Source organism: Antechinus flavipes, chromosome 1, assembly GCF_016432865.1.
Source record: "Antechinus flavipes isolate AdamAnt ecotype Samford, QLD, Australia chromosome 1, AdamAnt_v2, whole genome shotgun sequence".
Taxonomy (NCBI): domain Eukaryota; kingdom Metazoa; phylum Chordata; class Mammalia; order Dasyuromorphia; family Dasyuridae; genus Antechinus; species Antechinus flavipes.
The window spans coordinates 640,019,018-640,036,920 of NC_067398.1; the positions used below are offsets into that span (position 1 = coordinate 640,019,018).

Below are 17,903 nucleotides of genomic sequence, written 5' to 3' on the forward strand. Positions count from 1 at the left end.
AGCAAATGTCTGAGATTGCATTCAAACTTGGGCCTTTTGTTTCTAAGTAGAATGCTATATCCATGAAGTTGTAATCATAATGCCAAATTAAATAATAGAAAATTTAATTTTATCTATTATTTAATTTTGCATTTACAGCTTAATGGTTTAATTTAATTGAGTAATATTTTCTGGCCTAAATTAGGGATCTCTAAACTGCTAATTGAGTCACTCCTATCAGTGAAAAAAAATTTTGAGAATGTGCGCCCTTACTTGGAGGCAGGTGTGGATAAAGTAGGGAAGAAATGGAAATTTCCCACCAGCATCTTCTGAGTTGTTGCTAAGGGTATGTAGTAATTTTTAGATGGAAACTTCTGGTGTACATTCCTCTTTAAACTAGATTGTATAGCTTCAGCTTTAATAATAAATAAAGTTTGGCAAATATATTAGTTCAAAAATAACATTTCATGTTTGTTAATGAAGGGGATTTAAAAAAAATGACATCTAACTTTCCAGATTATTATAAGAATAATCTGTGAGTGGTTTTAATTCTGAAGGACAATTTTTGGTTATATTGCAATCTCTATTTTTATCTTAATATAAATCTTTTAGTCTAAGTCTAGATGAAATCTCAAATGACAATCTGGGGAAAATATATTGTAACTTATTTTATTTTATAATCTGTCTATGTCTTTGTAGAGTGTTAGCATCAAGAGGAATAATCAGAGAGTTTTAGTATTATTATTGATATCAAAAGAATCATTTTGAAGAAATAAATTTCAGATACTTATAGAGAGGTGCCCTGGCACAGAAAACATGATTTGGGATTTGAAGTCAACCTCAGAGGGTTGAAATCTAGCTCTAGCACTGGTTATGACTTTCTACTACTTTTGTGATCTTGGAAAAAGTCACTTCTTTTCTCCTGGCCTTAGTTTCTTTATGTGTAAAATAAAGTGATTAGACTGAATAACTTCTGAGATTCTTTGCAACTCTAAATCTATTTGACCACACACACACACACACACACACACACATACACACACACACTCACACACACTCACACTCTCTCTCTCTCTAAGTGTCAACTTCTGCATCTGTAAAATAAAGGATTTGGGGGAAAAAATCCGCAAACAAATCTTAAATTGAATAATGTGCAATTATAACATTCAAAGTTTGCCCATAAATAAACAAGGAAATGCACTACACTCCCTTCTATCCAGAGGTGAGAGATGATGTTTTTGCAAAATTGTCTATACAGGTTAAGAAATACTGGCTGCTTTTGTTGTACTGCTCTTTTTTTTTTTTTTTTTTTTTTTTTGGGGGGGGGAATGTCTTGGAAACAAGGGTGAAACACAAATGAAACATAAAAAACATTTAAAAATAAAATTATGTGGCTGAGTAGAATGATATGTAATATTTTTTGAGTTCTAAAGCTATCATTCATTATATACCAGCACAAAGCTAGTTTTAGTATTTAAAAAAAAAACTCTAATGTCCACTGAGCTGCTTAAATTGGGGACTGCAAAAAGTTGGTTGTCTGTATGTTTGATCATTCAAAAATCATACTTGATTTCATGAAATTGGATCAAGCAAAACACTGCCTTCAGAATATTTCAAGAGCTTTAGCATGGTAGCTACAGAAGATTCAGTTATCCTCAGATATAGCCAGCTTTAAATGTCCTTTGCACTTAAGACTCTAGAAAAAGCATTTAGTTGTAATTTGATTGTAATTAGTGATCTTATGATATCTGGGATTTGTTCCAAGATTGGCATATCATTTCTGCAAAGGAGCATCCCTTTAAAAATGACTAAGTTAAGGGGACTCTTTTCCCTCACTTTAATTAGACCTGCCAAATAACAAAATTTTAGATAATATGGTATAGGTGGATTAGCACTGTATTTGGAGTTAGAAGCTCTGGATTTAAATACTAACTCTGCCATTTTATTGAGCAACATTGAGACACAAATCCTTTGTGCCTCAGTTTACTCATCTGGAAAATTATAGAATGATCAAGATGATCTTTTTAAAAACAATATTTTATCTTTTGTTTTTCTATCAAAAAGTACTCTTCCATATTTTCCACTGCTTAGATTTACTTCCAAGCAAAATTCTTGGACTTTCACATTTTGCTATTTTGCTTTATCCTATGAGATTCCAAGGGATGATCTCTGATTAATAATAAACGCTGCACCTCTCCCTAAAATGTATCAGAACCTACTAATCATTTATCATCTTTCTAAAGTGATACATCTTGCCAACAAAATAAAAAAATCCTGGTAACTGTTCTCAGCTAAGAGAAACAAGGATGAGGACCTGGCAGGAGAGTGTAAAAAGATGTTGCCCAAAGTGTTAATAACAATATAATAATAGTTGACATTTATGTAACAATTACTACATTCCAGGCATTAAGCAAAGCATTTGATTCTCCCAATGACCCTGAAGATGGATACTCTTATCCCCATTTTACATATGTGGAAACTAAGAAAACAGAGGCAACTTGCTCGAGGTCCATGGCTAGTAAGTAACTCGGGTCTTTCTGATTTCAGGTCCCTCATTCTCTCTGTTGTGTCACCCAGATGCTTATTAATGGGAATAAATATACATAAAGGAAGAAAGAACACTTTGTGGTATTGATGAGGTTAGTAGCAGTCAGAGAGTTATTAAAATCCCCTTTTGGTTGGCACAGAGGCCCAATGTGAAAGAATTCATAAGCCTGAAATATTAATTGGCAAAAATAAAAGTTTATTGTTGGATGGGAAACCAGTTTTGCTAAGAGACTGACTTCAAAGTCCTATTAGGGAAATGGAGGCTGGCACTGAGAAAAGAATGCCTTCTCAGTGGGCAGGGTCCTACTTTGAACCTTCTGCAAAGAAGGAGTTCAGAAACTGCTCTTTAAAAAGGAATCTTGAGGCTTTAGGTTTCAGGTTGAAAAGAAAGCCAAAGTCTCCAGGCCAAGAATGCTTATTGGTATCCAGCCCAGATCTCCAATTGGAATTCAAAGGGTCTGGCTTCCCCAAAAGATCAAAGGGGTATTTTTTTTTTGACCAAGATTTCTAATAACCACACTTAACTTACTCGGGGAGATATGCTTTCCCAGGAGGGCCTGAGACAACAAAATCAACACAGTTTCAGAGTGATAATTTTAAAGAGAACATAGTGCCACTCCCTCTTTAATATCTTTAAATCTATTCTACTCTGCCCAAGGTCCAGTATAGGACAACTCCTCTCAATGATAACTGGAATGTAATCCACACTTGAAAACAGGGAAGACTGAATTTTAGCACGGAAGTCACAACAGCAGTTGGCAATATGCTACGGGAGAAGGTAGAAATTTTTTTTTTATCTTTTTATTTGTCCTTAATCTGAAATCTGTTGATGCTTCTTGTGATAAGTTTTTGGGAAATTTCATACACATATGACCTCTTAGATGTTACAATATCTTAAAACTTTTGTTTTTAACATATTAATCAAATCTGAAAAAAATCACAGTAATTCAAACATATAGTTTATACTTTCAAAGTATACTAAATTATTATGTTAGAGGAAGGGACTTTAGAGATGATTTAGCCCATCCACCACAATTTGCAGAAAAGTCAAAAGAAAAGACTTAACAGACAGAAGGAACTCCAGGTCACATAGTCCAAATTCTTCATTTGACAGATGAAGAAACTGAAGCCTGGAAATTAAGTGACTTCCCAAAGATCACACAAATGGCAAGTTTCAGAGGTAGGATTTGAATCCAGATCTTCTGACTCCAAGTTCAAGGTTCTTTCCATTTTGCCACAATTTGTAACAAAGAATTTAAAAATGAATCTGGTTTTATACTAGAATACTGAACAAAATGAATTCTTAGTAAAACCTATTTTCCTTCCTATCATAACCAATTCACTAAACTTTTCCGTACTAGTCTAGTGAGATACAACAAACTATATTAGTTCACAAGTGATTTTAAGCCTTTACTGCTACCAACTACTTGACTTGGGACAAAATAAGCACTCATGTGAAGAAGAACATGGAATTTGGGGGCATATAAAACATCTTCCATTGCAAAACCATACATAGAATATTATGTTCAGTTCTGGATATGATATTTTAGTAAAAAGACACTAAAACAGGAGAATGTTCAAAGGACAAAATTAGATAGCACAAGGCCCAACTATCATCAAATCCAACAAACATTTATTAAGCACTTATACTAAGCTGCAAGGCTATAAAAACAAAAGCAATCTGTCTTCAAGTAGCTTTGAAGGAAATGGAGTAAGATCTCTCAGACAGTGAAAATTGAGTAAGCTTTACCAACTCCAAAGTTGGTTTAGGCCTAAATCAACATCTATTAGGACATATTTACTTCCCTGTCCTGCTATTTTTCCATGACATCATTTGCTTGCTACCTCAACCTAAAACGAATATGGGCATATATTGTCTTACTGGTCAAAGCTCAATTTCCTATCTCTGAGATAGTTCCCTCATTTAGAATATAAGACCCATTCCTTTGGCCATGATAAGGGTCAGTGGTGGAAGGGATTTTTTTTTTTTTTTGCCTTAGGAACTATTTAATCAGTAGTTTCTTTCTCTAAAAGGAGCCCCCTCCCTTCCATTGCTTATTCAAATGGAGTGATTGATACCTGCTTCTCCAGAAGAACAGAAGGTATAGTAAACCTTTGTTTTGCTCCTAAAGATACCTCCAGCTACTTTATTATATTGTGGTCACTCACCTCTCTGTCTGAGTTTGCTTTCCATTGAATAAATACAATATGTAAATCGTTAAGTGTATTAGGATAACTAAATTAATTTGAAGGAAGCTAGCTAGTCAAGAGACTCAATTGGGCTAATTCATCCTAAATGTATTTAAGGATGAAAGTGTAATAAGGAGAACAAAAGAAAAATATAAAAGATATCTAAATATTTTGATAACAATTATTTTAATCACTAAGGTCAATAATTACTACATTTGGACTCAATGCTTAGAGGAAATTAAAAGGGCTCTAGACAATAAAGGTTAAAAAAGTACCTGGATTTGAAGCAGCTATGGGGTGCAGTGGATAGAGCACCAGCCCTTTAGTCAGGAGGATCCAAGTTCAAATCTGCCCTCAGACACTTAATACTTCCTAGCTGTGTAATCCTGGGCAAGTCACTTAACCCTAATTGCCTCAGCCAAAAAAAAAAAATGTATTACATCAAGTACACATATAGAAGGTCAAGGTTATAAGAGACAAAACTAGGACACTAAATCACAAAATATTTAAAGGAAGAGAAGATGATAAAAGTAGAGCAAAACATGAAAAAGAAACCCACTCAAACTTTATTAATATATTTAAAAAGTGACAATAAGAATACTGACAAATACTGCTCAGTTCCCTATTATCTCAAAGATCAAATACAAAATCCTCGTTTAGCTTTCAAAGATCTGGCTTCTTTCTGCCTATCCACTCTTGTTATACATATATTATGATATAGTGACACTGGTCTTCTTCCTATTTAAGCACACATTTCATTTCCTAACCCCATGCATTTTCAATGTGCTCTCTCTACATTTCCAACTCCTAGCTTCCTTTAAGTCCCAGAGAAAATCTTACAAACTATATGAGTCTTTTCCTACTCCTTTATAATGTGGGTGCTTTCTCTCTGCTTATTATCTCCAATTTATCCTGTATATAGTTTATTTGTACCTAGTTATTTGGCATGTAGTTTGAGGTTGTTTGAGAGAGCAGGCAGTATTGCTTGTCTTTGTATTCCTATAGAAGTAAACATGAACCCTACTACAGAGTAGGCACTTTAAAATGGTTCTTAATTGGCCTACCTTATTTAAAGAGCTTTTAATCCTAAACAGAAGGCAAGGCATAAAAAAGGGAAAAGTATGTTTGTAAAAGACTGATATAAAAGAGTCTGAATGGGAGAAGGATTCCCTATGAATAGGGAAGTCCTTCAGATGTGCTCATTTGTAGATTACATTGTGTGGGCTACATAAAGGCCCTGAGGGATAATGTAGAGCTTCTAGGAAGAGATCTATAATCATTTAAAAAAGAATGGCCTGAAAATCAACATGAAAAAAGGAGCGGATGAAGAATGTTTAATGCCAAAATGTACTAGAGAACATATTGGTTCACTAGTTAATTAGTAAGTATATTGTGAGCCAACAGAAGGGATTAGGATTGCAACTAGTTATTTGTGGGAATTGAGTGAAGCGCACTGGCTCCATCTTGAGACTCAAGGTACAGCTAATTCAGTTCCCTTTCCATTTCAATTACAGGTCTAGTGCAAATTCTGTCTTTCAAGAAAAATCTTATTCAATTATGGGAACTGGAAAAAAAACAACTTTATTCTATTATTTGAACTTAAGCCTGTGTGGCTGGGATGCTGGACTATCTCTGCCTGTTTATAGACCCTTAACTAAGGAAGTAGGTTATACTGCTCAGAAGCCCAATCAGACCCAAAGACTGATGCACGTTTTCTCCACAATTATATATTTTAAGCAACTCAGAAGATCTCATTTGAAAACTGGTCCTGTACTGATGAGTCAATTAGTTACCACATTCCTTTGACTATTCCCAAATATTTGGCTGGTGGTGGGGTGGGGATGAGAAATCCTTTTCTGTATTCAGGAAATATACTGCACCTATTTGCTTTCCCTTTCCCAACTTGGAAAGTCTCTAATCTTTTATCCAACCAGATTACTTAATGTTGTATTGTTTCCTTTTAATTGATTAGCCTAAATAGTTAGTTGTTTATAACATATGAAAATTAGTTTCCCCCTGCATTCTGGGTCCAGGTTCCAATTTGTTAGGCAACTTTCATGTATTGCTTAATAAATTGACATGTTCTGAGACTTAAACATTTGTTTCTTCTCATTTCATCTTTTATCCACAATTGGGGACATTTGGTAAAAATGGTTCTAGAATTAAACTTGAAGACAATGGGCTATATTACCTTCAGGAAATTTAAAAGCTACTTCAAAATGTCTCAGAAACAGTGGTCCTTATTTAACGGAATATTCTCAAGTTGTGGTATGGCTGCAAGGCTCATAAGAATTAAAAATGAGTTAAGCTCATATAAAGGACAATGGAGAAGTGCATAGTAGGTGATAGCAACAAATACAAATGAAGAACTTCAGCGAAGGATGGGAAAAATCATGTCATAAAAAGGGCAGTCAAAAAACAAGACAGGCTGGATCAACAGGCAAAGGTGAGTTATGAGGAGACCCAAGGATTCCGCTGATATGCTCCTAATATCAGGAGAAATGGAAGAAGACATTCTACAAGATGTTGAGCAGGTATTGATGGGTTGCAATCTGCATTATTGGGGATAATATTCAAATCAACAAGATTATTAACCTATTTGAGTAGAGTATAAAGTCACAAAATATTAGAAACGAACCTGGAGATCATGCATTCCAAATCATTTCATAACTGAATCACAGAATTTGAGAAAAGAAAGATGTCTCAGTGGCCATCCAGTTCAAATGATATATGAAGGGAATCCCCATTATAACATCTCAAATAAGTGGTTATATAGCCTCTCCTCAACCTCTTAAGGAGAAAGAAATCATCTACCTTTTGAGTGAATTTATTCCCCTTTGGGACTGGTCATCAGGAATCAAGTGTAAATCTGCCTTCTTGCAACTTTAATTGATGGCCCCTGGTTCATTCTGCAGGGTCAGAGAGAACAACTTTAATCCTTTTTTGGCTGCCACATTATACTACTAACTCATATTGACTTTCATACCATGAAACACCCAGATATTTTTCAGAACAATTGCTATCTAACTACAACTCCTTAATTTCTGTTTATAAACTTTGTTTTTTGTAATTAAATGTAATATTAAAGAAATTGTGATACACAAGTCAGAAAGTTAATACATACTGAGCAACCCAAGAAGACTCAGGCCACTCTCCTATCCCCAATCCATCATTACTATTGCATAAGTATATAATGTATAATATTTTATAAATACTTACAATCCCTGTCTTCATTATATATATAAAAACACATATACATATTTGTAAAGGGCAGGAACTTTGGAGAAATATACCTAAGGCTCAGTATTTAAACAAGGTGTTAACTCAGTAGAATTGATGACAGGTTATCTAGTTTAGCATGTGAGTTCTCTAGTTCATTATGACTGATTTAATCTTACAACAAATAATGATTCCCTAGGGAAATGATGACTGGTTTATACTCAGTATACTGTACTGATGTAATAGTAATAGAGCATATAAATTGGGGACAAACTCAACCAGAGAAAGACTTCAAGACTTCAAGACAGAGACCATTCTGGTGGCTCTCCTGCTTCCTCCACTAAAAGTAAGATCCATTCTGGCAGAGGACCTCCAGAAAGCTAGCCAAGCCCCAGGCAACAGACTGTGAAGGAGACAAAGATTTTTGGATTTTATCCCTGGCTAATCTCGTGGTGATTATTCTGCTGAAAACTAAGGGTGGTCCCAAGACCTCCAGAAAGCCAACTGGAACATTACATTGTGGTGCCCAAATGTGGAAATAAGAATTTACACTCAGCAGGCCAGACTGACACGATCCTTAGTTCAGTGGAAAAGTCTCCATGACTCAGAAAATAGAGCAAGTACAAAAACAGACAAGCAAGAAACTTTGTTAAGGGCTAAGCTAGTGTTTTGGCTGAAATGAGACAAATGTTTAGAAAGGAACCTTTCCCTCCGAAAGCATAGTTAAGTTAATAAAAAAAACAAGGTTTGATTGTCATTCAACTCTTTGAAACATTTGAAATACACATTTCCTTGGTTCTCAAAGGAAGAAGAATTAGAGCCAGACAAGTGGAAACTGGTAGGACAGCAATTAATTGAATATTACAATGATAATGGTCTTGATTCAATTCTTAAAGAAACATTCTTTATGTATAACTTAATACAATTGGCTTTAAGGAATTATATAACTGTTAGAATTAAGAAGACCCATTCTGGAGGAGGACCTCAGAACGTTAGCCAAGTCCCAGACAAGGAGACCGACTGTGAAGGAGATAATAAAGACTTTTGGACTTTATCCCTGGCTAATCTCATGGTGATTATTCTGCTGAAAACAAAGACTGGTCTCAAGGCCTCCAGAAAGTAACCAGAACATTACACATATTGATATACTTTCACTTATTTAAGTTCCATGACAGTACAATGCAAGTATGCATGAGATTCACCATGTCTCAGGAGCACCTACCATGTGCTAAATAATGTGCTAAGAAGTAAGGAAGTAAAAAAAAAAATAAAAATTCAGTGTTTGTCCTTATAAAGCTTACAATCTAAGGGAGAACAACTGATAAATGTTCAAAGGATATGAACAGACAATTTTCAAACAAAGAAATTAAAGCCACCTCTAGGCATGTGACTAAATGCTCTAAATCACTATTAATCAGAGAAATGCAAATTAAGATAACTCTAAAATACTACCTTCGTACCTCTTGGTTACGATGATAGCAAAAGACAATGATAAATACTGGAGAAGATGTGGGAAAACTGGACACCAACACATTGTTGGTGGAGGTGTGAGCTGATCCATTCATTTTAGAGAGGAATTTGGAACTATCCCTAAAGGACTGTCAAACTGTTTATAATCTTTGATTCAACAGTGTTTCTATTGGGCTTATATCCCAAAGAGATCATAAAAAGGAAAAAGAACACACATGTGCAAAAATGTTTGTACCAGCCCTTTTTATAGTGGCAAGAAACTAGAAACTGAGTGGATGTTCATCAGTTGGGAAATGGCTGAATAAGTTCTAGTATATGAATATTATGGAATATTATTGTTCTATAAGAAATAATCAGCAGGATGACTTCAGAGAAGCCTGAAAAGACTTATATGAACTGATTCTAAGTGAGGTAACTAAAACCAAAACAACACTGTATAACAGCAACAACAAAAATATGTGATGATCAACTATGATGGATTTGGCTCTTTTCAACAATGAGATGATTCAAGGCATTTAAAACAGACTTGTGATAGAGAGAGCTATCTTCATCCAGAGAGAGGATTATAGAGATTGAATGTGGATCACAACATAGTATTTTCAGCTTTTTTGTTGTTTGCTTTTTTTTCTCTCTCATTTTTCCTGCTTTTGGTTTGATTTTTCTTGCACAGCAAGATAAATATAGAAATATATTTAGAAGAACTGTACATATTTAATCTATATTGGATTATTTGCTGTCCAGAGGAAGATGGGAGGAGAGAAAAGGAGAAAATTTGGAACACAAAGTTTTGAAAGGGTGAATGTTAAAAATTATCTTTGTATTTATTTTGAAAAATAAGATATTATTTACAAGAAAAACAATCTAAGGGGGAAAGAAAAAGCAAAGAAATATGTGCAAACAAGATAAATGCAGCTTACATAGGAAATAATTAAAAGAGGGAAAGCACCAGAATTTTTAAAAGTTGGGTATTTTTTCTGAAGAAGGTAGGATTTTAGAGAGGATTTAAATGAAGCCAGAGAAGGCAATAGGTAGAGATGATAAAGGAGAATATTTCAGGTATAGAAGTCAGCCAAAGAAAAAGACATTGTTGGTGGAACTGTGAATGAATCCAACCATTCTGAAGAGCAGTCTGGAACTATGAAAAAGTTATCAAACTGTACATACCCTTTGATCCAGCAGTGTTACTACTGGGCTTATATCCCAAAAAGATCTTAAAGAAGGAAAAGAGACCCACATGTGCAAAAATGTTTGTGGCAGCCCTCTTTGTAGTGGCAAGAAACTGGAAACTGAGTGGATGTTCATTAGTTGGGAAATGGCTGAATAAATTATAGCATATGATGTTATGGAATATTATTGTTCTGTAAGAAATGACCAACAGGACAATTTCAGAGAGGCTTACGCTAAGTGAAATGAGCAGAATCAGGAGATCATCATACACGGCAACAACAAAACTATAGAACGATCATTTCTGATGGACGTGGCTCTCTTCAACAATGAGATGATTCAAACCAGTTCCACTTGTTCAGTGATGAAGAGAGGATTGTGAGAACAGAGTGTGGAACAAAACATAGCATTCTTACTCTCTCTGTTATTTGCTTGCATTTTGTTTTCTTTCTCAGTTTTTCTTTTCCTTCCTTCTTGATCTGATTTTTCTTGTGCAGCAAGATAACTGTATAAATACGTATACATATATTGGATTTAACAAGTATTTCAACATATTTAACATGTATTGGACTACCTGCCATCTAGGGGAGGAGTTGGGAAGGAGGGGAAAATTTGGAACAAAAGGTTTTGCAAGGGTCAATGTTGGAAAAATTACCCATGCATATGCTTTGTAAATAAAAAAATAAATTAAAAAAAGGGACGTGTGTGTTAATAAAACCAAGAGATAAAGTGTCTTATCATGTAATATCCAGAAATCCAGTGGTTCTGGATTCAAGAATTTGTGGTGATCCTCTGGAATTTTGGTTGGCCATTGTGTTGATCAGAGTTCTTATGTTTTTCAGTTGTTTGTCTTTACAGTGCTATTATGATACAATTTTTTCCTTCTAGTTCTTTTTATTTCACTCTACTTCAATTCATACAAATACATCTCATCTTCCTTGGAATTCACACAGTATGATACTCTTCTTTCTTATTTACAGTTAAGATTTTAAATCTGTCAGAGAGGGAGTAAGTCTTTTCTATCTCTGTGCCTACCTCAGTGCTAATCATATTTCTCTATGCTTACTCAATTACTAAAAACAAAAAATTAGAATCCTTTCTATGGAAATGAATTAAATGCTAATTTTATTCTTAAATCTTAAGGCAGCTCTAACAACTCCGGATAGCATTTTAAACTTTCGTTGTAAAATTAAGATTTCTAAGTAGCATCATTGATAAAGAGAAAGCAGAAAAAGTCATTAAGAGGTTGAGTTTTAGAATGACAGTGGAATTATACAGTACTCATTAAGAACCAAAGGAGTTCATTGTTGCAAGAGATTTCAGCAGCTAGTCCAACTTATAACAAATCCATTAAGTGATTATTCAGGTTTCACTTGAACTGGGGAAGAGACCTTTCACTTATAACTTCCCTAAGAAATTTATTATGCTTTCAAACAGTTTTAATCTCTGGGAACTTTGTTTTTCTTTCTGTTATCAGACCTAAATTTGCCTCTTTAAAATATATACCAGTTGTTTTTTGTTTTGCAGATTCACAGAATCACTCTTCAACATGATAATCTAAAAACAGCTATCAGAAAATCAAATATTTACTCAGTGCTTACTATTTCAAATGCTAGAAATACAAATGCAGAAGAAAGAATGATAGTCCCTGCCTTTGAAGAGCTTCAATTCTAAAAGGGGAATATAACAGATAAAAGCAAGATGAAATGTTATTCTGTGGTTTTAGTCATGTCTAATTCTTCATGACCACATGGACCATAGCATGCCAGGCTCTTCTATTCTCCACTATCTTTCAAAATCTGTCTAAATAAATATTGTTTTCATGATACCATCTAACCATCTTGTCCTCTGTGACTTCCTTTTCCTTTATTCTTTCCCAATATTAGGGTCTTTCACACGTCGAGTCCTGTCTTCTTATTATGTGATCAAAGTATTTAAGCTTCAGCTTCAGTATTTGACTTTCCAGGGGATGGCCTGAATTAATTTCTTTAGATATTGATTGATTTGATCTTTTTGTCATCCAAGGGATGACAAAAGTCTTCTTCAACACTACAATCAAAAAGTGTCGACTTGGCTTTATGGACCAACTTTCATAGACATATATTGCTACTGGAAAAACCACAGCTTTGATTGGAAAAGCTCAGAGTGGTATATGTTTCTAAGACTTCCTTTTTCTACACTAAACACTTCTGTTTCTTTAACTAATCCTCATATAACATGGTCTCAAAGCCTTTTGTCGATCTTGTTATTTTTCAGATAGTATCCAGTTTATCGATAGTTTTCTTTCTTTCTTCCATAGTAAACTTATTAAAATATTTTTCCAATACTATGTAAAAATTTTTTAACGTTTTTTTAAAATGCTGAATTCCAAATTTTCTCCCTTCCTTCCTTCTTTATGGATAAGGCAAGCATACTGATATGAATCATACATGAACAGTCATGTAATACATATTTTCCATATTAGTCATATTGCAAAAGAAAACAAAGACCCCTCCCCCCCCCAGAAAAATAAAGTTAAAAAAAAAAAAGTATGCTTTGATCTGCATTCAGATTTCATCAGTTCTTTCATTAGAAATAGGTAGAATTTTTCATCATAAATTCTTTGGAATTGTTTTGGATCATTGTACTGCTGAGAATAGGTAAATCATTTCCAATTGATAATTGTATAATTATTGTTACTGATTCTGTTCATTTTATTTTGTATTAATTCATATAAATCTTCCTGGATTTTCTTTCTTAAAATGTGGCACTAAAAACTGAACACAATGTTGTAGATGAGGTAGGGCCAAGGAAGAATACAATGAGAAAATTACCACTTTATTTCTGGAAGCTATGAATCTTAATATAGCTCGAGTTCACATTAGTTTTTTTTTTTTTTTTTTTTGAGGCAGGCACATTAAATGGCTGTAGATTCATAATAATAGCAGTCAGGGATGGCATGACCACCTATGTTCTAAAACAAAAGAAAGCGGGAGATATAATGGGCTGAAGCTTGAGTTGATGCACTGAGGTCCCAAGCATGTGAGGCTAAATAGCAATTGGATCATACTCTATTAATACATGCTTGGAGAAAGAATGGCCCTGCCCACTCTTTGTGCCAGTTTTGATGTGGTGTCGTGGAAATGATGTAGAGATGATTTTGGAGGGTGGAGAGAGAGAGGCAGAGACTGCTGGCTGGGTTCGTGTCACAGCTGCTCACATTCCTATAGCCATTCCCCTTCACCTCCACAAACAATAAAGATCAAGGATTTTCCCTTAAACTGAATTCCTGACTCCAGCTGATTTTAAAATACGCGGTCATCATATATGGTATGCTAAGCAGCATAAAGGACTTTACATATATTATGCCATTTGATAATCTATAAACTTAAATGTAGAGGGCTGAAACTCTGAAAAGTATACTTGAATCTAAGACAGCAGAGTGCTTAAGACTAATTACCTACTAGATGTGAGATAAAGGTTCTATATATTTAGATGAGACGGTGATGTGATGGCTCTCCTCAAGACTGGCGCTTGCTGAATTTGTTGTGATGAGGTAACTGAAGGAAAGGATTGCAGGGCTGAGGGAGAGAGATCAGAGTCTCTGCAACAGCATAAGCAGGAGAGAGATTTCAGGCTCCAGACTCCAGAGACCAGCTTGCCTGACTCCTTCACTTCTCCTCCTAAAGACCAAGGATTTTGACTGATCCTGACTCTGACTGATCTTGAGCCTCCAGAGAGCTAGCCTGGATATTATATTTATATAGCTTTGAAATCCACAGATTTTTTGTTTTGTTTTGTTTTTGCCAAAACCTCCATCAAATCTATCTCCCATTATGAACTTAATCCTGGACTTTAAAACTGAGAACTTAATTTTTTTATATCCAAATATAAAATTGCACTTTTTTCTATTAAGTTCCTTTTTATTAGATTTTGTTCAATGATCTAGCCTTTCAACTTGTTTTGGATCCTACAGTGCTGGCTATCCTCCCAGCTTTGAGTCATGTACGAATTTGATGAAGATGCCTTCAACTAAATAACTGATAAAAATAGTAAACAGCACAGGGTAAAACACAAATCCATGAGGTATTCTACTAGAGACATTTTGCCACATTAAAAGTATATCAACAACTACTCTTTTGAGTATTTCAGGTCAATTAGTTCTTACTTGCTCTAACTAATGTTCTAATCTATTGTCTGGTTCACATCTATCATCTCCAAAAGAACAGTATGAGATTTTTTTTTTTTAATCACCAAAAACTTTGCAAACATTCCATTGTATTCATAGAATTTCCCTTCTTGAGTTTAGTAATTTTTTTTTTAAAGGAAATGATTTTGGGTTGTGAAAATATAAGAAAAAATGACAACATCTTCAGGGTTATTTTACTGATTCAAAACTATACCAATCAAAACTATCAAAGGATTATCTTACAGAACTAGGTAAAATTATAAAGAAATTTGTTTTTAGGAATAAATGATTTAGAAAACAAAGAGAAAATAAAAACAGCAAGGGACACTTTTATACTATACTAATAATATTTTAAAGCAGCAATCATTAAAACCATTGAATTTAGGTTAAAAATATAAAAACAGAAAGAGGGAACACCTGTATCAGAAATAATTGAAAGAAAAGAGATACCAATCAACTGGGGAATGGCTGAACAAATTGTGGCACATGAATGTAATGGAATATTTTAGTGCAATAAAAATGTACAAATATGATGGATACAGAGAAACATGTAAATGATACTATTCAAATAAGCCGCGCTAGAAAATAATATACAAAATGACCCTAACAAATCAAATATATGGAAAGTACAACAACCACTACAAAACAAGCAAAATCGAATATCACTAAATTATAATGAACAAATTTGGTACCAAAGAAGAGATATAATAAAGAAGCCTCTTCCCATGTCAGCTCTTTTGAAGAGGCTGGGGTTCACAGGTATGCAATACTGCACAAAACGTGAGATCTGGGGGAGTAAGTTTATAATTTTACTGAAATTGGGAAATTTGTCCTTCTCAAATCTTATGGCACTATTTCCATTTTTCATAATCTTTAAAATATTACAGATAGTGTCTCAGCAATCATGGCCACCTTCCCTTTTAATACAAAGAAATGTAATGCTTCAAGCCAGGTGATCTGAATTCAAAAAGGCAAAAAAGTACCCTCAGATTGTTTCCTTACTTATGCTAGATGTGCTCCCAGTAATCATTTTATTTTTGTTCTGTCATTTCTAGTAAAAAAAAGTCATTCTCCTTGTCAAAGAAAATGGAAATAGAATAGGAACTGAGCAGCTTTCTTCCTCTTCTCTATGATTTCTATCACTATCCTATCCACACCAAACAAAAGTCCTTAGATCTTCTTTTTTCTGTCAAGAAAACTTTTAAAAAATATCCCTTTTGATGTCTGTAGCTTTCCATCCATATGATTCTGAGTTGCTAGGAAATTAGTGATTGGACAATATAAATACTATTATACAAAGCCACTGCTCCCTATTCTCCTCAGCCTTGCCCAAAACCTCCTGAGAATTTAAAACAATAAATTACCTATCAATTCCTAGTGAGTGACTGGCCAGTGGATACATAAAATTTATGACTAGGTCTAGACCAAAGTACAGAGTTCTTTCCAAGACAGTTATGTCAGTAATAATCTGGAAAGGGAAGATCATTATCAAAATCAGTTTTATAATTCAAGCTCTACAATTTCTGCATCAGTAAGACCATCACAGTCCTACAGCACTAGCTATTACATTACAGTACTCTATTCTGCAGAAAATTAATAATGTTATCTTTCTCTTCACTAATATTTCTTCTTACCCTTGCTAATTCCAGAAACAGTATCTTAAACAATGGAAAAAAAATCACTTTATTTAGCTGATTTTAAAATTAGTATTGCTTATATTAATGTCAACAGGAATTTATTATTATAGGTATATAAAAGTTATTTATGGCCTTGCAAAACAATACTAATCATAATAATCAACTGACAGCTGCCTCTCCCCCCCACATATAAATATACACACATATATAGATATGTGATGAATACTGCTTTATATTAAATATATACAAAATAAAAATATATAAACTTTTTTTTTGCTACTTTTTTGCTACTTTTAGAAAACTATAACTATTTTAATTTTACTTATTTCTCATCTGCTTTAGCCATGATTTTTGGCTCAAATGTTAGGAAAAATCAAAATGTTAAGTCTTTCAACCAGGGGAAAAAACTTCTGATTTGCACAGAATTTTCTTTTTTTCAAATTTTTGATCACACTCACATAGCCTTAATTAAATAAGTATATTGGCCGAACTCATCAAATTTTGGGGCAGAATATAACAATCTGTAACATCACAGCAAAACTCAACTGGATAATTATCTATTGAATTGATGAATGAGCTTTACAATGTTGACCCTTACCTGATACAGAGACCGTATGTGTCCTTACTCCTTGCTTCTCATTGTTGGCTAGCCTGTAAAACAGAGTTTCAAATCTTTGAATGTTGTACATTCTTCACAGTCAAACATGCTGTGAATTCATTCTAACAGGGAATGTACAGTAATTAGCAGGATTGATTCATTTTTCATGGATATGAAATTATATAGGGAGAAATATAATAAGGGGGGAAAAATTGGATTCTACTACTCAAGGTCACCTGAGTAATTAAAACTTGAGTGCTTAAAAATGTTTAGCTCTTAAAAATTAACTTTAAAAAAAGTGTAAGTCAGGCAAAAGTATTTAAGATTCAAACTTACATAATATTTAAATGGTATAACAATTCACAAAAAATATAATGTACATTTGGATTAAATTTAAAAATTCTATTTAACAATATACTAACAAAGATTTAAAGCAAAATCAGAAAATTGTAACTATGCTGGCTAAAATAAAATTAGAAACATTACTGAAAAGTAAGCATTCTCAAGTCTGATACACTCTTTAAATTTTAAAAATAAATGAGTTTATGTTACCAACTTTTTATTCCAAATAGAAAAAAAAAACAATTAAAAAACATCTGTTTTTTTGTTAAATAACAATCAAAAAGGGAACAAAATTTTCTGCTTTACATAGGCTGTTAATCTTTCACAATTTTTTTTTAAATCAGAGAATGAAAATCATGAGAATTTACAACAATTTTTTAATTAAAAAAAAAATCAATTTTAATGTTTTCCCCAGTTACATTTAAAACAACTTATTTTACATTTTTAAAAACTTTTGGGTTCCAGATTCTTTCCCTTATCCCTATCCTAGACCCCATCAAAAAACCACATGTGAAATTATGCAAAATATTTCCATAAAAGTTATGTTGTAAAAGAAAACATAGATCTCCCACCCTAATGTAAAAAAAAA

At 33.6% G+C, this 17,903-nt stretch overlaps 1 protein-coding gene across 8 annotated transcripts in view; it reads right to left on the reverse strand.

Moving 5' to 3' along the window:
* PTK2 (protein tyrosine kinase 2) overlaps positions 1 to 17,903 on the reverse strand; it is a 389,065-nt gene that overhangs the window by 123,052 nt on the left and 248,110 nt on the right. For all 8 annotated transcript variants that reach the window (XM_051971146.1, XM_051971147.1, XM_051971149.1 and 5 more), the window contains one exon: positions 16,973 to 17,025. In XM_051971146.1, the coding sequence (XP_051827106.1) occupies positions 16,973 to 17,025 (53 nt within the window). The remainder of the gene's footprint in view (positions 1 to 16,972; positions 17,026 to 17,903) is intronic.